The following is a 26687-nucleotide window of genomic DNA, read 5'->3' as shown; positions in this document are numbered from 1 at the left end:
TACGTTTTTTCTCGAGACATTCTAGTACAAATTCAATTAAAAATAAATATTTTTACTAGACTATTTTCTATGTGTTACGTGGAATGCCCTTGGTTAAATAACTTATGCCTTGTGCTGCCACTACTTCAATATATGATTCCATTCATCATAAATCCTTGATGGACTTGAATTTGGCATTGTTATTATGTTTAGATATGTATTTTTGGAATTTTAACTATTACAATAAAACATATATTTCATAATCACTATATGACAATGATTTATTTTCAAAATATGAATAATTTGACATAAAAAAAAGATAGTTTATTGATGTGTGCAATGTGAAAAACTATGAATTACAATTAACGCAAGTGCACCTATCGATTATTTAATAAAGTGATATGAAAGAGTGTCGAACTCACACAAAAATGTTCTGCATGCTTTGCATAAGTGTTCTATTATCCTCAACTCAAGCTATAAGAATTATTTTACATTGCAAAACCGAAAGGTGTTACCTAATTAGAATAAGAAACTTAGAGAAAGATAAAATATTTTGGACTAATGACATTAAAATCTCTTAAGTTTTTCTAAGTAGACTCTTCTTAATTAGTTATGAATCAGAGCATTGATATCCTTAGATCTCTGTCAAGCTTTTAAGGAAGTAAAGAAAGGCTTATGACCTTCCTACAATTAATGTATCTCCATAATCTAGAACACTAAACGTCCTATGTCTAGGCGCAAGAATTTCAATTCAATTTTCTTAATTATTTAAACATTCCTCCATCAAGATAATTTATCACATAAGGTTTTAATTCTACATATAGCCTTTACATAAATTAAATGAAGAATGAGAGATATTGAAAATACTCATTCTTCACTTAGAGCATAAGAGTCTACATAAGTAATCACTTTAGGGTTCAATGCATTAGCCCAAACTAAGAGTTCAACTGGCTATAGAATATAAAAAGAGCAATACAATTTCTATTAATGCTTAAGAAAGAAATTTCAAGAAGAAAGTGTAAAAGATATTACTTGGACTAAATGAATCTCCCTTACAACTTTTCTCTCCACACTCCTTTCTTCTCCCAATACTTGTTTGCTCACTACAATACATGCTTCATTAGACTCTCCTCTAGACTCCTGTCTAAAAGCTCTCTACTTCTCCCATAGAAAAAGATAGAAAAACTATTTAAAATTATTATAGGATGGGGGGCATCACAGACGCTCAACAATGTGGTGTCATGACATTAAAATATTAACTAGTGCCTCGACACTGAAGAATTAACTCCACTACGATGCTGGGGTGACCAATGTAGCTGTTGGCTATTTCAACGCGGCATTTTGTTGATTCAGTGATCAAGCGCTTCATTATCTTCAACTGCTCTGCATTGGTGCTATGATTGGCGCTTCAGCGCTGAATTATTTATAAAAAATGATAGAGCACATAGTGTTGTCATGTCCACTTGTGATGTTGTGATGTTGAGTGGCGTTGTGGTGCTAATGGAAGTTTCGCCTGAGTGCTGAATTAATTTGTAAATTTTCCAAGGCTCTAACGCAACAATCTCTAATCTGGGCATTGTCGTGTTAATAGAGTTAGGGTGTTGGCCTTTGGTCCATTCGGGCACTAAATTAATTTTGCAATTTTCCTTAGGCTCTGCCGCTGCAATTTCCAAAGTAAGTGTCGGGACATTGAAGACATTGCGACACTAATACTTGCAGGGTTGTGGCACTAATTTCAAACTATGTAAATTTTGCTCTATTTCCTGAGACATTCTTGCAAAACATCAACTAAAAATAAATATTTTCATTGAGATTTAACATAATAAAATACTACATAATTTTCACTTAACACCTATATATATTTGGGGGATTCACTTTGAAATTACATATATTGATTTGACTAGACCCCATGTGAAGTGATTAACTCAAAACTTGGCATAACCAATATGCCCTTTATCCTAGGCCACTACAGCTCTTATTTAAACACTACCTAGCTAAGAAGAACCCAATCACTCTAAAAAATAGATGGAGCCTATCACTTTATAAAAACATAGGTGTGATTCTCTAGTAATCTTTTGGGAGAACTGTTAGAGCATTATAGTTTAAATGTTTGTTCAGATAGCAATGATCAAGGCCACCATTATGTGACTTATGTCTAATCATAATTAGGGCAATGCAAGCTGGTCATCAATTGCCTTAAATAGTTCCTAGCAAAATTAGCATCACTACCTACAACCAATGTTAAGCAAATCCATATAACCTAAGGGGGAGCACAACCATGATCTTGGTTAGAATTTAATGGGATAAATTTTAGAAGATTTTTAATATTATGTGTGCTAGATTTTTAAGGTAGTAGGGAGGATCAGTTTCTATTGATCGGCTTTTCTTTTAATAATGGTTATCAATTCAATATAAAGATGATGCCATAAGGTGACACGCACGTAATGCACGCTTTATATTTCTCAGATATTTTGATAAGTAACTTTTTTTTAATCAAATATTTTGTTCAGGTTTCATTCATTAAAGCAGTCCACACAAAAAATATGGGGCATCATATGGAGCATGTTTGATGCTTCATATATTTCTTGAAAAACAATCTCTCAAGAAGTTCATGACATATAGTTTAGGGAGTTTGAGATTAATAATTATCAGTAATAGTAACATATGTGCATTTTAATAATCTAACAAAAAATATTTCGTATTATACTTTTTGATACGAAGAGACATTTCTACTGATTTTCCTAGGACAATGGAATGATAAAAAAAAATTGAGAAGCGCAAGTTGACTCACTTGCGAGACCTATTTACAGATATTAGGAAGACAGCCGAGCAACAACTCTAGATTAGTGAGTGTCTGGGCCGACCTAACCAGAGCTTGGGCAACCTAGATTATATTAGGAGGAGGGATAATCCTCTAGTTCCTCAAGCTTCTCAGCAAGCACCCGGGAGGGCTTGGTTAGCCAATAGGTGGTTGCCTTGACAGTAGAGCTAGAACAAGTTCAAAAATCACAAGCTGGCATGAAAATGCAGTGAAGTTAGATAATGGATGAGCTTTAGAGAATTAGGAACCAGTTTACCAGAAAGTGTCCTACAACACCCGAGGAGAGAGGAAATGACTTTTGAGTAGATTGCCTGTGTTTGTAAATATTTTGTTAGTTATTTAATACATATATAAGAACTAGGCGATTATGCATAACAGTTGTATCGTTTGATATCAAGATTAATATTTTTGTGCAATAGGAAATATTAGCCTATCTTAACTGTGTTTTGATTATTTGCTACTAGTTTTATATTGTATTGTAGAATAATTAACATGAGAGTAATTTTTATTTATATTATAGGTTCTTAGTGGATTTCCAACGGATTTTTCATCATACAATGAATTAAATTTATGAAGACTTGCGAAAGTTTCTGACAAATTTTTTTGGTGGATTAACGGCGAAGAAATTCGTTGGAATTTTTGGCTAATCCAGCATAAATTTTCACCTACATGTCGAGAAAATTTATCTTCCAGAAATTCTACCAAATTTCTCCGCCTAAAATTCCAACGAAAATTTATGCCAATATATATCCCCTAAAAAAAACATCAGTTTTCCATCCTATGATTTGCCAGAAATCAATCGAAAATCTTTTGGAAAATTTTCCAACATAATAATACCATCGAAAATTCATTTCTGACACTTAATTTATTGTCACATGTTAATCCATCGGAAATCTGCTAGTAATGCTAATTGTTGACAAATTTTAGAGATTTTTCGGTCGATATTTTGGTTGAAAATAACCTAATTTATTGCAGTGTCACAATATCAACATCACTATAGCTGGGTCGTCGTACGTTAATTCACTTGATGTATGGGTTTTTACCCGAATTTGTTGGTGCCTAATTCCCTAAGTCTGTTTAGTCCATTGTATTTTTTGCTTATGCTGTCTTTCTCTCCCCTTTGAGCGCTCTTCAATTGTATTTTTTTTTATTTTAGAGCTGTTCTTTGGTTCCTTGTGTAATTTTAATTCTCTTTAATACATGGGCTTAGCCCCAAATTTACCCCAAAAAATACTATATCAACATCAAACAAAATTTCATTCTAAACAACACTAATTACTTGAATGTTATGGTGTTGCACAAAACACCTTTTATGCACATAAACTTTGTTCACTTTTAGAATCCCGGAAAAAGCATATGGATGTGGGTGATCAGTGGTCGATTATATTAGCTTGCCTATTGTAGTTGCTGAGTCCGGGAAAATTCACGGCAGTAAAAAGTGATATAGTTTAGCGTCTTAGTTTTGTACGAAGATCCAGCACACAAACATATAAGAGAATATGATTACAGAGTTTATAAGGGAGACCATAATTTTTATGTGGAAACCCTTGAAAAGGGGAAAAAAAATCACGGGGTCTAGCTTAGTTTGAATGAACTACTAATGTTTGCAATTGATTACAAATGAGGCCCTTCCTTAGAAGGAAGTTTTTGGCTCGTGTAGCAAATATACATCATACATAGTGCATTATATGCTAGGAGTTGGAAGAATCAGCGTTGATAGGTTCGTTTGGTGCGGCAAAATCATAATCGGCAAGCGATGTAGGTCGAAAGGATCATAGTCAGATGACGGAGGTCAAAAGGACCATAGTCAGATAATGGTGGTCGGAAGGACCGTAGTCAACGGTTGACCGTGGTCTCATCAAGAATAGTAGTCGGTAGGCGACGGAGGTCAAAAGGACCGTAATTGGCATTGGTGGTTGGAAGACCATAGTCGACGAGCTACGGAGGTTGAGAAGACCGTAGCTGGGCGACGATGGTCGGAAGAAATATAGTCAGCAGGAGACGGAGGTCGAGAGGACCATAGTTGGGCGACTGTTTTAGAAGGACCATATTCGACGAGCGACGGTTGTCAGAAGGGCCATAGTTGGGCGACGGTGGTCGGAAGGATCGTAGTCGGCGGGCGATGCAAGCGGGAGGGCCGTAAGTGATCGACAAAGGGGTGGAATTCTTACGGCGGTCAGAAAGAAACTCTAGTGGTGGCCGCGGACGAGCGGAAGTCCGGTGGTGGTCGATGGAGTGGCAGAAGTCCAAAGGTGGTCGACGGAGTGGTGGAAGTCTGACGGTGGTCGGCGGACTGGCAAGAGTCCATCGGTGGTCGGGAAAAACTCCTACGATTGTTCGCGGACGGGCGGAAGTCTATCAATGGTCGAGAAGAGCTCCGGCTGTGGTCAGCGAACAGCCGAAAGTCTGGTGGTGTTCAAGTGATTAGTGGAAGTCCGTCAGTGATCGGGAAGAACTCTGGTGGTAATCGGTAATTCGGCAGTGGTCAGTAAGAACTTCGGCGGTGGTTGGCGGGCCAAGAAAAGTCCGAAGATGGCCGGTGGCAAGCAAAATCCCAACTTTTTCCCTTCTCCTCCTCCTTTTCTCCTCCTTTCAAGTGTAGAATGGGGGCCTATTTGTAGTTTTTTTATAGTGACATGACTTGTAAATATGGGAAGATCAAGGTCAGACGATACTGATCCTTTTGATTATGTATTGTTTACTGGTCATTTGAATTCCTTAATGATATCAGAATTTATTGATCTTGAGCTCGTTAGATTCGTCTCATCGAGCCGGTCGATTTGAATATAAGCATGTCACATTTGGAGTTCGTTTGGTATTCTAAATTCAGTTTTGAACAAATCAAATATGCTTTGGTCCCTTGATTTGGGCTCATTTGGGCTCGGAACTGGCTGGTTTTGGTGTCAATGGGTTCGTCTTTCCGAGACGTACGTTCAGTTCGACTATAAGTTTGTTGTAATCGGAGTTCAGATGATCTCATATTTAATTTCAAAAACTTTTAGCTCAATTTTGACTTGAGATTCGTGCCCGATCAAGGAGATTTTTTGGTAACGTATACATTTTCATAGCTACCACTATCAATATGACTTCGTAAACCCGATCGTCAACAGTACATTGGGTCCTAAAAAAAATAGTGTTGCAATCATGCTTCTTCTTTTTTGTGCATTCAAAACTTGCCTTAGGATTAGTAGATTACCTTCATCTGTATGTAAATAAGTATTTTTCAGTACTGATTAGTGCTTCATTTTCAATAGAGCCAGCTGCACCCCTTGCCTTCTTTTGTTGCATCTCAACCTTGAGAGACAAATTAACATCTTGAAAAGTCCAATAAAGTTGTAGCTGGGCCACTTTGGATATTATCGGTTATAATCCTCCCAAGAAATTAGTTATAGCTAGTATTCTCTTCAAGTTCCACAAGATCACTTTTGAGGGATAATTGATCAAATGCAACCACATATTCTTCCGCTGAGGATTGATTTTTGCTGTTATTGAGAGAATAACAAGAACAGATGTTTCTTGCAATGCTTGGGAAAGTACTTATGTTGCATTTCCTTCTTCATCTTGGCCCATGTAATGGTCTTGTTCCGCCCTTCTCGGCTACTTGTTCTTTTCAAATTTTCTCATCATAATGACGCATTCTTTTTAAGTTTAACCACCACCAACTCGACGATGCGTTCAGCTGGTACTTCTTTGAATTCCAGAGAATCCGTTCCACTGTGTGCATCCAATTGATGAATTCATCAGGATCCATTCTTCCTTCAAACTCCGGTAAATCCAACTTAATGTCGCAATTAGCTGGGTTTCCTCTACCGAACTTCCCTCAAGGTTGAACTTAATGTCGCAACCTGCTTGGTTGCCATAAGCAAGAATTGATTCTTGTTGAAACCTAGCACCTGAAAGTCTTCAGGATATAGGGAGAAGAAACAAAACTCTTTTTTTTTTTTTTTTTTTTTTTTTGAGATCGGGGGTATCTAGGAGGCATCTGGTGGAGTAACTAATCTCTCAGCGGGCCTAGTGGCAACCAGCCCCACAGGTGCCGGATCATACACTTATTTTCTTCTCACTTAAGGAGTCGCGCCGCTTGAGAGAGGAATCGAATATGAGTTGAGGGATTCCTAATTACGCTCGTCTACCAACCCAGCTAAGCATAGTGAGGTAAAATTCAAATAGTATCTCTCCAATCATCCTTCGCACTCCTCTTATAGTGCACCTACTTAAACTGAAAATTGGAGAGATGCTTAAAACTAGTAGAACATATATGGCCACACGGACACAAAGAGTCATTCTAAGAATGTAATAACTATCAAACATGTGTATAGAAATTTAAAAGCTTTAGCTCCGGCATCATAAATGCTTTCTCTCCAAACCTCTTAGATTATCAAGGTTGTAAAAATCTGATCGGATGATGAACAGAAAGAATGAGAGGTTCACGGCTCAATGGTCAAATCGGGGTTGAACTGGATTGACATAATAAATATCAAAATTATTTAAATATCATCTAAATAACATAGTAATGATATAACAATTATGAAATAATATAAATTAGAGACTAAAAATTAAATAATATGTCCTATAATTTTAAATTTAAACATATTTTATCTTTAAATTTAATTCATCTTTATTATAAAATTACTTTACATATAAATTTATAAATTTAATATGAATAATCTTTAATTTATGTTCTAGGTTTAAATACAATTTATAAGTATAAATTGTATACAAAATTTACATTATAAAATTACATCTATAAATTCATGTTATATTATTTATTATTCAAAATTTTATAAATAAAATATTTTATATTATATAAATAAATAATTAATTAATTTATTAATTAGATAAAAAACTTAAATATTATCAACAAAAATTTTAATATTATTCACATTATAAAATTTTAATTAATAAATATGAGCAAAAATATATAGTATAAATGCAGTATGGGTATCAATTATTGACCCAACTCGATAACCTGACCCGAACCCTATCTGAAAATTTTGAATTCAGGTCGAACCGTTTAACAAATGGGTCGGGTTCATGTTCCCATTTTTGACCCGTTTGTAAAATCAGGTCAGGTCCGGGTCAACTTGCTAACCCGAATTTGACCAGTCCCCGGCCTCGCCACCGCGAGTCGTCCACGCGTAGGCAACACGCACCCACGCAACCTTGCTAGTCGCGCACGTCGCACGCACCCTCGCAGGCGCACTAGCGAGCTCTTGGCGACACGACCTCGCCCTTTCTAGTCGTGCTCAACTCTCTAGCACGCGATCAACACACAGTCCAGCCCTCGCTTACAGTCCCGCACGCTCTCAGCATCGACGCTCGCAGGTCAGGTTCGTGTCTAAAGTTTCAACTAGTTTGCAAAACCGGGTCCGGTTCAGGACAGATGTATTGGACCAAGGTCAAATCCGGGTTCAACCCGACCCGAACACCCTTTCTGACGTCCTGCTTAAGACCCGACGTCCTACTCAAGGCTAGACCATCAACATCCGATCTTCCAAGTGACACTGGGACTAACACCAGACTCCAGTCTCCTACTGCCTACGGTTCTTCAGGCCTTCGTCGCCTACTATGGTCCTTCCGACCTCCATCAACAGACAACGGTCTTTCTGACCCCGGTCTCCTGCCGACCACGGTCTTTCAGGCCAAACAAACCTGTATATGTAACTTTTACCATGTAATGCAATCTATATGATGTACATTTGCTACATCAATCCAAGGCCTTCTCCTAAGGAAGGGCCTCATTTGTAATCGACTACAAATACTAGTGGATTCATTCAAACTGGGCTAGGCCCCGTGGTTTTTCCCCCTTTTTCGGGGGTTTTCCACGTAAAAACTTTGGTGTCTCTTATGAACGCTACACCCTCTCACTTATCTGATTGTGTGCTGGATCTTCGTACAATGCTAAGACGTTAAACTATATATTTCTCTACCGCTGCGAATATTCCAGGACGCAACAATATTAAAGAAGCCACCTTTTATCTTTTATAGTGAGTGATGTATTTTAATCTAAAAAATAGTAAACAATAAGTCATAATACTACAGGAAAAACATAAAAACCGACGGTTAGTATGGTAAAATCGGCAGATTTCCAATATACCGGCGGCTTATCGGCGGCTTTAAAGCCGCCGGTAAAAATGGCGTAGGAAAAACTTACCGACGGTTTATTACCGGCGATTTTATGAGGTCTCCGCCGCCGGTAAACCACCGGTAAGATTGACATCCGGTGGTTTAACTGGCGAATACAGGACCGTCGCTATTACCGGCGGCCTAACGTTACGAAACCCCCGGTTAGGCTGCCGGTAATACCGGCTGTCCTTTAACCGCCGGTCATGACCTCCGGTAATCGGTATTTTTCCTGTAGTGGGGTCATGACTTATTTTCCCTACAGGAAAAACGCCGATTACTGGAATAATAACAATAATTTGGATTATTGGCCCACTTATTGCATCCATTAATGTTAAATAATGAACTACTTCTACGTTATTTGAATTCATTATTTAAATAATAACAATAATTTGTTCTTTAATTATTGTATCACAAATCAAAACTTATTTCCCTTGAATAAAATATCAAAATTTATTCATTAAAAAACAAAATTAACCTACACTAACACACAAAAGTCAAAAATGAGCTTGAAATCCAGCTATCTATCCCTCCTCTTTGAATTCCAAATGGCACGTTCAAGTCATTGAAAAAACCCCGCTAAAAACACAATCTAAACGTTATATAATAAATGATATATGTCTTCATCAATTTTTCAACGATAATATAGTATAACGACAAAATATGAACTGTGAATTATTGGCCCACTTATTGCATCCATTAATGTTAAATAATGAACTACTTCTACGTTAATATATGCATTAATGCTTGTTATAAATTGAGATCTCCAATTTAACATCTTAATTAGGAAGCCATGAACGCACCTCATGCACTCATACTCCCTTACCCTGCGCAGGGCCATATCATTCCGCTCATGGAGCTCTCTTACTGTCTCATCGAACGTGGCTTTCACGTAACTTTCATCAACACAGAGTTCAATCATGAGCGTATTTTCGCCGCGATTTCATTGCCAGGCCAAGCCAAGCTCATCGACGGAGTTCATTTTGTGACTGTTCCTGATGGCCTCGAGCAGGAGGAGGATCGCCATGACTTTGGGAGGCTAACGACGTCCTTGATGACAGTGACGCCAAGCTTCTTGGAGAAATTGATGAGAAATAATGGGGCTGTGAAGTTCACTTGTTTCATTGCAGATATCAACATGGCTTGGGCGCTCTCCATTGCTAAGAACATGGGGCTTCGAACGGCTGGCTTTTGGCCTGCTGCAGCTGGAATCCTTGCGGCCATGTTTGAAATCCCAAAACTTATTCAAGATGGAGTCATCGATGAAGAAGATGGTAAGCTTTTTATGGTTAACCCCTTTAGATATAGTATAAACATGAAATTGTGCATGCGATGAAATAGCCTTGAAATGATGATATAAACTATATTACTGTTTCTTTATATTAAAAAATTATTTTAAAAAACAGCAATAATATAATCCCAAATAAAACTTTATTATACTTGAGATAAACCTAGGCAAAATTTTAAATTGAATTTCTCGAAAAAAAAAATAATGTGAGAAAGTATTTTTAACTATTGGATTTACTTTGAGATTCTTATTGAATTAGAATTATGCGTGTGCAAGCATAATTGGTTTAAGAAGCCGAAGAAAAATAGGAAGGAGAGAGAGAAGGCGAGATTGAGTTAAGAGAAAGTGTTAATTAAAAAAATAATTTATTAAAGTCATGAATATAAACATTTGAATGCTGAATATATTTATCTTATTTGACTAAAGCCTCATTAAGTATTTAATGAAAATGATTAGAATTTAATATATAGTTAATAAGTGCTAACTAATACAATGGTCATCGCAATGGTGATGACAAAATGTATTTTGTTAAATTAATACAGCTTAGATTGACAAATTAATAGCTAAATATATTTTTTCTTAGGTAATTAATTATTTATTTTATTTAAAATTTGTGATATCACCTTTTGTTTAGAAATATCATAGCGATTAATAGATCAATTGCAAAATAATTAATTTAGAAAAACTAATTAACTATTTTTAATTATGTACAGATAAGCTGCTATTATTCATAGTAACACTACAACGTAAATTATCCAATTATTGTTTATTCATTATTAATTATATCATTAAATCTCCTAATAATCATTGATTAAACCATATTACTTCATATTGAATACAACATCAATTCTTTATCCTACTATGTGGGGTCAGGTACATGAATCCTTTTTCTCCATTAATTGTGCCTTGTTAAAGGTTTTTTTTTTTTTAACAGAAATACATTCATAAAAGGAAAGTACAAGGGTAGACCACATAAGTGGCCACATCAAATGATTATAGGAAAACAGTAAAAACAAAGCAAAGTCCAGTTAGGAAAAGGTCGATAAAAAAAGTCGGACTCAGACCAGTTTCGGTTTGCCAGGGCGGGGCCATCCACTGGACAAAACAAAATCGAAGGGCCAACCAGGTTAAATTCTCATTTAAATCTAATAAAGAAATGTAATTTCTAATATTTTCTAACCAAGACTTTTTAGGCCTACCTCTACCTTTCTTAGCATAAGTCAAATCTAATACAACAACTTTCGTAACCAGATCATCTGAAGGCCGCCATTTTATGTGATCAAAGTACCATCTAAGGCGACTATCTCTAATTTTATCTTTCACTGGAGCTACTCCAACATTTTCACGTATATGCTCATTTTGTATCATGTCTCTAAGAGAAAAGCTGCTCATCCACCTAAGCATCATTATCTCTGTAACACTTAACTTAATATTATGCTTCTCTTTCAATGGCCAACATGTTGCACCATAAAAGCATTGCATGTCTAACCACCATTTTATAAAATTTTCTTTTTAAGTTTGAGGAAATTTTTGTATCAAGTAACAAGCCCAATGCATTCCTCCACTTCAACCATCCAACTTGAATTCTATTAATAATATTTCAATCTATTTCACCATAACTTTGAACAATAGACTCAAGATATCTAAAACGTATACTCTTATTAATGACTTGATCACTCACAGTCACAATCTCACCACTATTACTAAAATTATACTTCATATATTCAATTTTAGATATAATCAAATGAAAATTAATTATTGAATAATCTAAAAAATTAATTATTGAATGATCTAAAAATTTTATTATGATTTACATAATTATTTGTTCTTGACTTTAAACTGTAGAAAGTTATGATGAGGTTTCTTCTGAAAATAAAGAAGGAAAAGAAATTCTCCATCTCACTTTTGAAAGTTCTGTTGTTTTTATTTATTTTTAATCTTTTGATAAAACTTTTGAATTATTGTAGCTGTGAAGTGCAAAATAAAAGATAAAAATTGAGAGTCATTTGATCCAACATGCAAGGTAATGTAATTTTTTCATGCATGAAATACTAAATTTTAATGATATTTCATAGTAAAAATTAAATAACTATATGCTAATTATTATATGCAAATCTTATATTTTGAACCTCTTGACCTAATTCAAAAATGAGTGTTTGGAGCTCTTTTAGGAATATTTTATTTTATTTTATTTTATTTCACTTGAAATAATCCTTTTTTTTTTCAGTAGCATTATATATATTTTGTTTTGTGTCAATTTAAATTGATTTGAATATATGTATATAATTTTGAAATCAATAATTTAGGAGCACCAAAAAAGAAGGATGTTATCCAAGTGATCCCACGTTTGCCTCCCATGGACACAATCAGCCTTCCTTGGAATTCCTTTAATGATGCATATACAAGAAAAATAATATTCAACTACTTGATGACCAATATGCAAGCTTCTTCTAATGCTGAGATGATAATCTGCAATAGCTTTGAGGGGCTTGAAAAACCAATGTTCAACGAAATGCCAAATATTTTGCCTGTAGGGCCACTTCATACTAGATTTCAATCGAGAGAATATCCTAATTTATGCCAATTATGGCTTGAAGATAAGGAATGCATGGCTTGGCTTAACAGTCAACCTACATGTTCTGTTATCTATGTGGCTTTCGGCAGCATCACCATCTTCAATAACAAGCAATTCCAAGAGCTAGCACTTGGCCTCGAGCTCACAAATCGGCCATTCTTATGGGTGGTAAGGCCAGACTTGACCAACAAATCTATTAATTGCACCTATCCCTCAGGCTTTGAAGAAAGAGTTGCAAATCGAGGAAGAATGATTGGTTGGTCTCCTCAACAGAAGGTTTTGGAGCATCCTGCAATTGCATGTTTTATATCACATTGTGGTTGGAACTCAACTATAGAAGGAGTGAGAAATGGTGTACCTTTCCTCTGTTGGCCTTATTTTGCTGACCAATTGTTTAACCAAAGCTATATAACAAATATTTGGAAGGTAGGGCTGAGTTTGTCTCTTGATGAGAATGGGCTCATTTCTAAAGACGAAGTTGGATCAAAAGTAGAGGAGTTGCTTAAGGACAGAGATATTCTAGCAAAATCACAAGCTTTGAAGAAACTTGCTCAGAAGAGTGCCATGGAAGGAGGGTCGTCCTTTAATAATCTCAATAAATTTGCAAGCTTTCTAAGTGACATTTAAGTCTAGAACTTGTAGAAATTATGGAGATAGAGAGAGAGAGAGAGAGAGAGAGAGAGAGAGAGAGAGAGATGAGTTGGTATGATGTACTTTGGTAATGAATAATGTTATATTACTTGAAATTTTTTGTCTAACCTGCAATATATCATGAAATTACTCCCTTTGGTTAAGTTGGTAATTCTACACATCATCAGATAATCTGTGAGGACATATTTCAGATAAGATATTTTTATTCTTTTGTGAACATTTTTTCTATGTTTTGAATGGTGAAATACATTGCTTACTTGTTTGAATGTTATTATAATTGTTGGTTATTCTTTTGTTGTAATTTTGTTGTTAATGAATGCAAATACTGGCTAGGAACTAGCTACACAGTCATTCCCAACCAAAAACTTCTTTGACATAACATCAACTAAATTAAATTTAATAATAATAATTCAAATTAATTTATCTTAATCTTGAATTAATTAAGATATTATTCTAAATATTTGGGTGTTATTCATATAATTTGCTTAATGAATGTACTAGTAAGATATTCAGAGAGAATCTTTTTCAATGTCGGCCTATGTTGCACCGATACACCTATTTATGAAGGCGTGCTGTATCTGATACACCGATATACGGATACGTCTCCGATACTCCACCGATACGTGTCAGATACGCCAAAGCCGTATCCAATTAAAATATTATTTAATTTCAAAAGAACGCACGTATCTGATACGCATGTTCGTTGAAAAACAAAAAGAAATCCGAAAAAAAAGACGTGTCGTAATTACTTCTGCGGTTGCGAGCAAGATTCTCTCATTTTCGAGATGGATTTGAGTCTCTTGATGATATGAAAATATTAAAATTTGCTAATCTTTCACTTGATGAGCCTGAATTAGAAGCTATGATATTTATTGAAGATGATATAGAAGTTCAAAGACAAATCAATGAAGAAGATAATTATATAATTCCCTCTATTGAATAGTTAAAACTTCAAGTGCTAGATAATTTATGTTTATGCTTTTGTTGTTGTACTAGACATTTAATGCTTGCTTATATTTTGATATTATAAGCTACAAGGCTACAAATGAAGTTGTTGTCATTTTTTTGTAATTTCAAATATTATGCTTTGTTTGCTTTCTTAATTTTTATGTATAATTTATAAATTATAATGCTGTGTCTGTGCCGTACCCGTATCCTGTATTTTTAAGAATTGACGTGTCCCGTATCCGTATCGTGTCGTATCCGTGTCGCCGTATCCGTATCGGTGCAACATAGCTGTCGGCATTCCTAACTCTAAAAATTGATAGATTTCCTAGGGCCATAAACCAACCAAACTATACTAGAGAAATTGTGTCAATTATATTATTTTAACAAGATTCATCAAATGACTAACAATCCTAAAATATAATTTCCATGATTTGTTTTAATTCTATTAATCAAATAATATAATCTTTTGAGAATTTATTTTGTAAACTTCTTAAATTCTTCGAATGCTAATTGCTCAGAATAAAACTTATGTAAAGCTCGAGTAATAAATGTAAATTGCAAATTCACATTTCTTTTTTTATAAAATAATAGCCAACATTATGAGGTCAAAATAAATTCATATGAATTGGTTTTAAACATCTAGTGGTGATCACTATATTCTTATTTGTGCATAGCTTAATATAATATATCATAACTAAGCATCACCAATTAAGTTTTAAGATAACATATTTATATCATTATCAAAATATTTTAAATCAATCAAATATATATATTGTGATTAAATTTTTTTTTTTTACATATTTATTACTATTTTAAAATTTGGAATGTAACATTATCATGTATCACAGAAAAGGGCTGCGAAAAATTCTGCCAATGCCAAGAAGCAAACTTGTCCTCACACAATGGGTCGTGTGAGTTCAGTTCGAAGACAAAAGGAAACGGTAAAAAATTAAATATTTATTTATAACTACTAAATGCTTTATTTTCAAACTTACATTGTTTTTATAATTTTTTGTAGTCTATTAAGGACATATTACAATTATGGAATATCAATAGGATGCACAAAGATGGGACATGGTCATCTGAGGACGCTATGCAGCGATCGGTACATATATATAGTTATTACAATTTTTTTTATAAATCATTCTTCAATATATTTAACTATATGTATTTGTACTATAGACGCAAGCATGCAATCTTCTTGTCGAAGAAGGGTTTACACCTGAAGAAGGAAATATTGAAGCTAATGAGAGAGTTTTTGCTATAGTTATGGGACCAGAACATTCAGGTCGAGTTCATACCCAGGGATTTGGTGTCACCCCGACTAGATACTTTCCTCAATGCAAAAATAAAGAAGGTAGTGGTAGCGGCAGCAGTTTTGGACAGATAGCTAATCTTAAAGAGGAGTTCAGATCATTTCGTGATAATCAGGCGAGAGAATTTGGCGCATTTTGTGATGAAATGAGACAGTTTGTACAAGAAATTCAAATTAATCATCCACCGGTGGAAATGACAATTCATCTGATGCCTGACAGTCTGCTGATGAGTACTAGTATTAGATGTGATGCTTCTGGTTATATGTATATCTTATGTAATTTCGAACTTATTTTGTTTTGATTTTGAAATGTAAGATTGTTATTTTGTGCTCATTTCCTTTCTTGTTATATATAAGAAATAGTGTTCCATAGTAATTTTTCTTGAGTTTAACTTGGCATTTAGTGATTTCTTTTTGTTGAAATACTCATAATACTCAACGATCTCAGTTTAAGTTGTAGTTCAGCTCAATACTCAGAGTTATGGAAAATGATGAGCTGGTTTTATTGCCAAATGAGGAAGTGACTCAAATATATTGTTCTAGTCATGTGATTCAAATATATTTTTCAATGTTCTCTTGTTGTTGTGAATCTCTATGATTTGTTATATTTTTGTACGTGGCAGTTGGCTAACCAACTCATCTAGCTCTAGAGTGAACGGTCAGGTTTCAGGATTTAAAAAAACAAATCTGGACTTTAGTGGCAATTATAACCGCCACTAGAGCCTAGAAAATCTTCGCAAAACTGAAGTTCGGTCGATTTTGCTCATAGTTGTTGCAGTTATAACTGGCACAATTCTGTATATGTGCAGCGGATATAACCGCCGCAAAATATGCTTTCCGTAAAAATCTTCCCCGCCGATCTTCGAACCGCTGCGGAATACCGTTGCAGCGCATTACAAACACAACGGTTATGTAGCGGTTCTACAACTGCTGCAATTAAAATCGTGGCGGGTATAACCGCCGGGAAAGGTAAAAAAATGTGCTACGAAAACCCAATTTTTTGGTAGTGTAATTTCTCTCTTATGAGTTATGATGAAAATAACCTTTCTCATATTCAACAAGTTATAACTTCTGAAAAATGAATTTATCACCAATCCAAATAAAATCAACCATAATGAACTAAAAAACATGAAAAAAAAATCATTTAAATATCTTAAAAAGAAGTTTATATAAGAAAAATACATGAAAATTTGCAGTGAGAAATTGTTCCAACAAAAGGCAAGATCTTATCAAAGCACAGCTTGAATGACTTTCTCGTTCCAGCATAAGAATGAAACATTATAGGAAGTATGCTAGAACAGATAAACAAGATTAATTGCTATATTAAAGTTACCTTGACGAATGACGAGCGCCTAAGGCAGCGAGTGCGAAGAGTGGAGCTTGCGACTGCGAACTGCGAAGAGCGAAGGCTTGGAGCTTGCAACTGTAAAGAGCCGAGCGAAGTGCGAACATAGGGATCTCTTCAACGTCAACTCGAATGGGAAGAACCGAAGAAGAGGAAAGGGTTGCGAAGAAGAAGCCTCCGAGTTGCGGCCGAACGTGCAATGCTGCGAATGGGATTTCGGGAGAGCGGGTAGAATAGCGAACCAGATGGGAACGTGGGCATGATTTATAAAATTAGGGCAAAATTATTTTTTTAGTTGGGGGCAAAATATCGAAAATAACCCCTTTACCATCCCATTTCCTCCTAAACATATAATCTCCATTAATGATGGTACCACTTGTTGACAATCAATTTATCGAAGCTGCTCACAAAAAAACAGCAACTTCAAGAAGCTGCTACACCCACGGTGCTTGCTAGTTACCACTACAAGAAGGAAAATTTTTTAACACTAAAAGGTGCACTTCCGCACCCAATAGTAGAGGAGGATGATCCACAAAAAAAATTATTATATGCCAAATTTATTCTAAGAATTGCCACAACAATACCTATAGTAGCAACCATACATCACCATAAGCGCATCTTATAGACTCAGGCTTCGTTTGGGACGGCTGTTTCCCTGCTCCACTGTATGAAACGTAACTCAGAGGTGGTTTGGGAGTACACGTTATTTTTACGTCCTGCGGCTGCTTCTCACGTCCGGCGGAAGACTCCGCGTTTCGGCTGCTTCCCGCTGTTTGTATCTATAATGCCCTTGCTATGCGAACTATCCCCATTTTCTCCTTCTCCCGTGCGGCTTTCCATTTCCTGTCAGATGGAAGCTTTGATCGGGAGTAGCGACTGGAGTTGGCTTGCTCTGAAGATAACCTCTCTCTCACGCATTTCTTTCGGCCTCTTCCTCCTTCCCCGACGTCCGGAGACCTCCACCCCACCCGAACTCCAAACTCCAGAAGCCGCCGCCTCTAGCAGTCACAAGAAGATCGTGAACCAGGCCTTGCCCGAGCCCTTCGCCGCTGCTCGACCTTGCTCTCTGGAAGGCATCCCTCGCTGTCGTTCGTCAATATAAAAAGCCCCCACGGCTCTAATTCTTTAGTATTAATGATTTATCCTTCAGAACAAATAGAATGAGTATAACGGCCCAGGCCATATAAGAAGTTTCGGTTTGAAATCCGAATTTGTGCTCTTCTTTCTGTTTTCTTCCTCTTTTGTTCCATCGAATCTCTGTAATTCCTAAAGGGAGAAGAGATGGGCTAATAAAGTCGACGACCCGTCGGCGAAGAGAGCGCCGGCGAGGTGTTGATGGGGCTACGAGAGAGCTTATTTTTGCAGCTTTAATATTTTTTTTTTAAAAAATTGTACCAACTTAAGAAGTGATACAATTTTGATTTAGAATTGTTAGTTGATTATCATATACATTTAAAAAAATTTAAATTTTAAAAAATTATATATTTTATCTAAATATATATAAGGGTATGAAGGTAAATTGTTCCCATACAGCTGCAGCACAGCAGCTCTACAGTTACACTATCCAAACAAAATATAATGATTTATATAAAACAACTTCAGGAAGCAACTTTCTGTACAATAATTTCACAACCTATTTTACCGACAGCTACAGTCGTCCCAAACGCACCCTCAACTAATGCTTCATTTGAGACGGCTTTCTAAAGCAACTTCCAATTCAAAAATTTTTAATTTAATAAATTTTTGAACTAAAAAACTCCTTTAGAAAGCAGTAAGAAAATTATCTCAAATGAAGCGTATATTTGCTATAGATGTGACCATCAAGTGATACCTTGATTTATGTGCTATTAATCATCTTATCTTGTGACTCAACGCAACTATATAATCCCAAAACCAATTAAGGTCAGCACCAAGTTGTTGTTAGCAAAGACGGATTTAGTATGGGGCCCTGAGAGCACGACCCCCACTGAACACTTAACTAATGTCTAATTAAGTATATTTAATGCTTTTTAATTACCACTAAAGAAATTATAAATATTAGGGTTTTTTGTGAGCCTCTATCCCGATTCACGCCCACCTACCTTTTTATACGCACACAGAGTATGGAGCGGAGCTTGCAGAGCGACCGAGCGAAATCGGCGAAGACTTCGTTCACACAAAACTTCCATGTCTCCTTCTTTCTCGTTCAAATGTCTAGTCACCTACACTTCACCTTTAAGGTTTCACATTCACAGGGTCCGACAATGGCAGTAGGCAGGTAATTCTGAGTTTTTTTTTTTTTTTCGGTGATTCGTTGAATGAGTTGTTGATTCGCCTAGTTGCCCACACTTCTCTCTAATCGAGTTGAAGCATCCTTTACTTTCTAGGATTTGAGGCAATGATGATTTCTCTCTATTTAGCAGGTATTTCTAGATTTCTGTTTGATTGTTGGTAGTGCACGTTGTACATACTTATAAAGCTTGCTTTGAACTTGCTCATAAAATAGTTGAGACTTGGAATCCTTTGGTGTTCTTATTGATAAAGCTTGGTCTGATATTGTCAATTGCTACAACAACAGTCTAATGAGTCTTTTCTACAATGAACATTATAATAAATCATTTACACAATTGTATGGGAGATTCCTGAATGAATGATTGTTTACTTATGTTGAAAACAATATATTTAATAATATTGATAATGAATTGATTGTACAATGATTTTAAAAAAATGAAGACTCAAAGAGAGAAATTATAGATAATATGTAAGAAGAATATCAAGATTTAATGTTCTCAATTGTAAATTTTTTCTTTGTCGTATATTTTATCTTTTTATAATGAATCTAATGATTTAAAAAATAAAAATAAAACCGCCAATGCCGGTCCCAAACCCATATGAAAGAGGTTGAAGGTTTTTTCTTTACTTCAATGTTTTGTGCCCTCACATGAAAAAATAATGGCTCCGCCCTTGGTTGTTGGCAATGGACAATTGCTATCAAGCAGATTATTTGTCTCCCAATGGAGAAATTATTACGTGAGTCCAGGCGGCGTCCAAACTCCAATCAGAACTGGGCACATCGTCAGTACAGTGTACAATTTAATTTTTATACTGCCTGTGTACACATTATATACAGTATGTACAAGCTGATGTGGCCTTTTCTAATTAGAATCCGGGACGCAAGCTACATACAAACTCCACTCGTAATAATTTCTCCTTTCAATGAGTTGGTAAGTTGACGAACTCTAAGGCTGTTGGCTGAGTTGGTGGCCACCTTTGTCGAGCTAACATAAATCGAATCCAATAAACAATGATCGTATGAGAGAGAAAGAAGTCAGAAGATAACAAATTGTACACTTTTTCATTTTTCTCGATTTGTAAGTAAACCGAATGATTAATCGAAGAAGGAAGTCACTTCCGAATTGACGTACGTGGAAGCGACTTCCGAATTGATTTTTTTTTTTTAATTTAATGCACGTAATAATGATAGTTTATGGGATGGCTTACACGCCAACTGCTTTCGAATCAAAGGTGGCCTTCGAATTTGCCATATCTGGATTACCTCTAGTATGGCTTGGCTTCCAACTATAGATCATTACAGATTTACAGTGGAAGCTATGCAGCGGTAACTTCTAATTTGTCTGCAGTGTTTTATTAATAAATGGATATTTTTTTATTATTTAGAAATATCGTGATATATATAATGATAGAATCAGAGAGGCTGCGATGATTCTCGTGTCTCCTAAATTTGAATAATAATAATAATAATAATAATAATATGTAATATTCAAGTTTTAATCTTATCTGTCTTTAAATGTATACTCTCATTTTTTTTTTGGGGGTATTTAGCATATAATGGTCGGGTCATGACATAATAGTTGGTAGTTTGTACCTTGCGAGCCCACATAAGAGATCACCCAAAGATCATGAAATCCAACTTAACAGAGGGATCAGTATGGTGTTGCATGTTGCCTCCCACATAGACAACCCAAAATCCTTCTAAGTTCTAAGTCATCTAGCCCAGCACTCGCCTCCCATGAATTAGAACTCGTCAGCAACATGGCTCACCATTCACCATGGCATGTGGAGGTGTTAATATTTGACACGACCTGAAAATTTCGGGTTAAGGTCAACCCGAACCCAAAATGGGTAGGGTTCAGGTTCAGCAAATCGACCTGTTTCAAAAATCGGGTCGTGTTCGGGTTGACCCAATAACTCGAAATTGACCCAATTTTTACTCAAAAACTCATTTTTGACCCGGAAATCCAAGATTAATATGCTTTTTACCTGATTTTGACTCGAAAATTTGAGATTGACCCGTTTTTAACCTGAAAACCACATTTTTTAGTCGGTCCTGGGTTTTCGGTTCGTGTCGGGTTGACCCAAAGTGGGTCGTGTTTGAGTCCCAAAAACCGACCCATTTGTAAAAATGGGTCCAATTCGGGTTGACCGAATAGTGTTGGGTCAATTCCGAGTTTGACCCGAACCCAATCCGTGACCCGAAATTGACACCCCTATTGGCATGGATATTATTGATCTCACTTGCCACTTCAAGTATAGGGAAGGTGCCAACTCAAAATACTCCTTCCTTATTCTATCATAGTCAGCTAGTCATGAAGTTCATCTTTCCGATCCTACAATTCAAGCTCACTCGTGTCTCTCTAGATCTCTCTCTACAAGATGACATAGGTCAATCAACATTAGCTTTCTCTCTCTATTCAGGATTCGCTAGCGAACTTGCTTGCACCTACTCGACTATACGCACTCGGCACTACCGAGCTAGCCTAAAGGCAAAAAGGTCAAGTTCAAGGCAAGCAACCTCTTTTGCAGCTAGCCATATTGTGTCACGTGTCTAAGACAGGTTGTAGAGTCATTGAGTTCTATATTAATTTTTCATTTATTTATAAATATAGCATTTCATGTATCCCTCATATTCCTACAAATAAATGGTGAAGATGGATCATTTTGGATCTTTTTGCATCTTTAACATCCATTGACACTGTACTACAAATATTTAAGCTAGTAGATTATTCTTTCTCTCCATTCTCACACAAATTTTTACGTCATACTCTCAGAATTTATCTACAAATAAAGTCTCGTATTATATATATTGGAAAATATACTTAGTTTTTTTCTTTAATATACTAAATTGGTCAAGTAATTTGGCATGTCTTATTTTTTTAGCTATAAAATTTTGTGCTTAAAACTATTTTAAAAACGGTAAGAAAACTGTCTCAAACGAAGCCTTAGCTCATTGATTTTGATTGTACAAAAAAGTCAATATAATTCTTAAAAATTTTTTTTATCTTTAAGTCAATATTAAGCCCTGATCATTGCAAAAAGCCTTTAATAACTTAGATTTCGTGTATCAAACAATAAACTATAATAATTGATTAATACATATCTTCAAAGAAAGAAAACAACTAAACCCTAAAGCAAAAACTGGTGAGATTGCAATCCTAACAAGCATATGATGACTTGTAGTTGTAAATAACTTCACTTAATTACTAATACGCCACCTAGTTTGGTTTTTGGAACTCACTTCCCTCCATTTTCTCATATATATATAACATACCCAAAGTACATCAATGATCAAACAACTCAACCAAATATTCATCAAGAATCCTCGACTTGATCATCATTTCCACCTTCTTGTCCCTTGTTTTCCTTCCTGTAAGTAGACTTCCAGAGAATTTTAATATGGAAATTAAGAAGAGGCTGGCTACCTTGGTAGGGTGCAACTATGCCGGCACTAGGAATGAGCTTCGTGGGTGCATAAATGATGTGGAAGCCATGAGGGACCTTCTCATCGACCGGTTCGGGTTCGATGCCTCCAATATAGTCATCCTAACTGATGAGCCAGGAGCACAGCTGCTTCCGACCGGCGCCAATATTCGACAAGCGTTAAGACGCATGATTGATCAGGCCAATTCGGGCGATATCGTGTTTTTTCACTACAGCGGTCATGGGACACTCATACCATCCGTGAATCCACACAATGGCCGTCGCCACCGCCGCCGCGACGAGGCCATTGTTCCATGTGACTTCAATCTTCTAACCGGTATGAATTTTAAGTTGATGTTTTATATATGAGAATTATAAACCGTAGGGATCGTTTGGTCGAATTATATCGGGTGACCTAATAAACACACATCTAAATTGAAAATCAATCTAAAATTTAAAGAATATTTAAATATAAAATTTGATAAAATTGAATTGTTTTTTTTTTTTTTCGTTAGGATCGCAAACTAATAAGCCAGATGTGAATAAAGCCGGCAATAGAATAATAATTGCACAATCTATATAATTCAAGCAACCTTTATAAGAAGTAATAAGTAATTACCTATTACGTGTGCTTGTTGAACATATCTTGATCAACACAAAGGGATTAATCACCCACATTAATTAATTAAGGTTTCCAAACACAAGGATTAGCTACTTAATTAACCGATTTCTCCTCTAAACTAAATGATTAAGAAAAAAACTTCCATATAATCAAATTTTATAGATAACTATATGGTGCCTTGCCATTTACACAAATTAACAATCAAACCTTTTTATTGATGGAACCAAAAGGCTCCTTATCTCCTTTTGTGAAATTCCCACTCAAATTCATAACAAAATTACCACTTCTCATTTAGAATAATGATATTTTACTCCTTAAATATATAACTATCAAAGTAGGAAAATTAGAAGAAAAAAAATTATAAAAATTAATTAGTACAACAAGATTACTATGAACATAAATAAAATCATATACAGTGAAATAATTAAGAAAATACTCATATAACATAACGAAATCAAATATGCCTATTTTATCCTTAATATATATCATTAATTAAAGAGAAATGATCCTTTTCAACAAAATCTTTATATTGTAAATTATGAAAACATGCAAAATTGATCGTTATATCCTACGTCAGAAATTTATTTTATATATCAATGTCATATACTTTAAATCATATTAAATCACACATCCATGCAGACGTAGACTTTCGAGAGCTGGTTAACCAACTTCCTAAAGATGCAACCTTCACCATGATCTCTGATTCGTGCCACTCGGGCGGCCTAATTCAAAATGAGAAGGAGCAGATCGGCCCCTCCAACTCCACCTTCCCAACATCGAGCAAGCACATCCTTGCTCATCAACGACCCAAGTACATTCCCTTCGACTCAGTCCTCCACCATCTCTCCTCCATCTCTGGCCTCACATCTCCAAACGTCAGCGATCACCTCACCAACCTCTTTGGCTCCAACGCTAGCCCCATGTTTGTCCCAGGCACAGTTCTCCATCGATCATATACTGATGATGAAGATGCAGATGATGACGACAAGGATGGTGGAATTCTGCTTAGTGGATGTCAAACGGATGAGACATCGGCCGACATGAGCCCAGATGAGGTGGAGGGGACAGAGGGGAAGGCATATGGTGCATTCAGCAATGCGATACAGATGATGATGAGAGAGGAGGGGGAAGACGATGAGGAGATGATAAGTTATAAGGAGGTGGTGTTGAAGGTAAGGGAGTTGCTTAAGAAGCAGGGGTTTGAGCAGCATCCATGCTTGTATTGCAGTGATGAGAATGCTGAGAAGCCATTTCTAATGGCGGATGAAATAGAGAAGAAGCTTGACTCATGCTCTTCACCTTCGTGGAATTCGAGCGAGGAGTGATAGAGAGAATGAATGGATGCCTTTTGTCATATTTCATTTGTGTTTGATGAGTATGGGTGAGTCACAATACATGCTCTCATGCAAATTCAGTACTGTAAAAAGCTGGCTTGTTAACGAACTGTGCTAACTAAAGAAGCTCTGCCGAATATTGTAAGTGTCGTTTATATATGATGAATTTAATTTATTTGTATAGAAGGTTTACTTCTGTTTATAGGGGCATAGTAGAAGATTTAATTGTATTTAAATGATGAATCTATTTAGGTGAAGCTGCGTGAATTTTTTCTCTTTATTACTATAGATTTTTATGGGACCGATAGTAGGCATCCTGTGCATCTTAGCTAAAGCTAAACGAGTAAGGATTTCTATTTCGGCATAAGCCACAAAAAATTATGTGTTAAATTAAATCTATTTTTACGGCAGTTTTTAAAAATTATTTTTTAACACTAATTTGATAATCAGTTTTACAAAAAATTACATGACCATGCACAATAAATCCTATTTGTGCGGGTGCTTTTCGAAATTACAATTCTATTGGGATTATTTACGTCAAGATCTCTGTGCATTAGAATTACAATTGAAGCAACGATAGGCAGACTTATAAATGTTATTGTGAGGGATGTACTTTAATCCAACCTTTGATCAATAAAATTTTATATTTCTACTTTTAATTTTATAAATTTCTATTAGATGTTGATTCCTCCAGTATAATTGTACGAGAATTAAACTTTCTTCACTATATATATATATATATATATTCTGCCTTATATTTATTAAAGATATTGCAAGATCTCTGATTTTGCTCAAATGTTACAACTAGAATTTCAATTGAAGAGAAAAAATTCAATTACTTGATTTATTTATTGAATTATCTTTGATTTTTTTGTTAATTAATCATTACATTATCATTTGGTTTCATTTTACAAATTTTCATGTTCCATCGAATATATGAATTTTGTGTGTAATTAATGGTTATTGCTGCTAATATATATATAAACACAAACATACACGCACGCTTTAAGTGATACTCAGAATTGGAAATTCCACCCAGGTTGAATATCATGTTTAACTAACTCTATTTAGATGTGCTTATAAGAATTCACTAAAAGGGAAAAAAAAACTAATATGAGCTACTTGCATACAACGATTTTCACGAATACTTGCTCGCAGGGGAAGCCTTCGACGTTTATGTGACTTGTGCATGTTGAAAGCCGGTTCAAGAGGGATATCTGCTCACGAATACAAATTTACTACGCTTCGTAGTTCCTCCCGAGGAATTCTGAGTTGAAAGATCCATGAAGAATTCTCTATTTCCCTTGAATTTGGAAGAAATCTCTATAGAGAGTTGTATTTATTTAATCTAAGACCTCGTTTAATTCCCCGGCTCTATTTTCTCGTTTTTAACCGAGCTTTCAGAATGGCAAATGGAGAAAAAAATTTCTTCTCAAATCCGCAGAAATACGGAGGTTCACCGGAAGTTATTTTGAAGAAGCGGTGTTACCAAACAGCAAAACAATCATTTTTTCGTCGATTCAAATCGCAGACGGAGAAATTATGTAGAAACAAACGAGGCCTAAGTGCACAAACCTTTAGATACGACATATTTACATGCAAGCTCAAAGTAGCAACATTTAAAATAATGAATCCTTTTTGAGGAATTTTGTCCAGGATCATTAAAACTGAACTCTAAAAGCAAGTTGAAATACAATAACAACAACAACATCACATGGGGTCGGTTACATGAATTCTTTTTCTCCATTGTGACTTGTTAAGAGTCAAATTATCATTTAAATCTAATAAAAAAGCAATTTCTAATATTTTCTAACCAAATCTTTTTAGATCTACCTCAAACTCTCTCAACATAGGCCAGATTAAATACATCTACTCTCTTAATCAGGTCATCAGAAGGCCAACATTTTATACGACCAAACCATCTAAAGCGACTCTCTAATCCAATCTGCCACTGGAGCTACTTCAACCTTTTGACATCTATGCTTGTTT

At 35.5% G+C, this 26687-nt stretch overlaps 2 protein-coding genes across 2 annotated transcripts; both read left to right on the top strand.

The window, feature by feature from the left end:
- The first annotated feature begins 9515 nt into the window (after positions 1 to 9515).
- Positions 9516 to 13452, top strand: LOC110091880 (UDP-glycosyltransferase 83A1-like). Its single transcript, XM_028698729.1, has 2 exons — positions 9516 to 10197; positions 12518 to 13452. The coding sequence occupies exons 1-2, from the start codon at positions 9717 to 9719 to the stop codon at positions 13411 to 13413; spliced, it is 1377 nt and encodes a 458-aa protein (XP_028554562.1). The 5' UTR covers positions 9516 to 9716; the 3' UTR covers positions 13414 to 13452.
- A 9181-nt stretch (positions 13453 to 22633) lies between these two features.
- On the top strand, positions 22634 to 24705 carry LOC110091891 (metacaspase-9). Its single transcript, XM_020816184.2, has 2 exons — positions 22634 to 23079; positions 24004 to 24705. The coding sequence occupies exons 1-2, from the start codon at positions 22719 to 22721 to the stop codon at positions 24687 to 24689; spliced, it is 1047 nt and encodes a 348-aa protein (XP_020671843.2). The 5' UTR covers positions 22634 to 22718; the 3' UTR covers positions 24690 to 24705.
- Positions 24706 to 26687: the final 1982 nt, after the last annotated feature.

The sequence above is a fragment of the Dendrobium catenatum genome, unplaced genomic scaffold (assembly GCF_001605985.2).
Source record: "Dendrobium catenatum unplaced genomic scaffold, ASM160598v2 fragScaff_scaffold_1126, whole genome shotgun sequence".
NCBI lineage: Eukaryota > Viridiplantae > Streptophyta > Magnoliopsida > Asparagales > Orchidaceae > Dendrobium > Dendrobium catenatum.
This window is presented reverse-complemented; position numbering and strand designations above follow the sequence as displayed.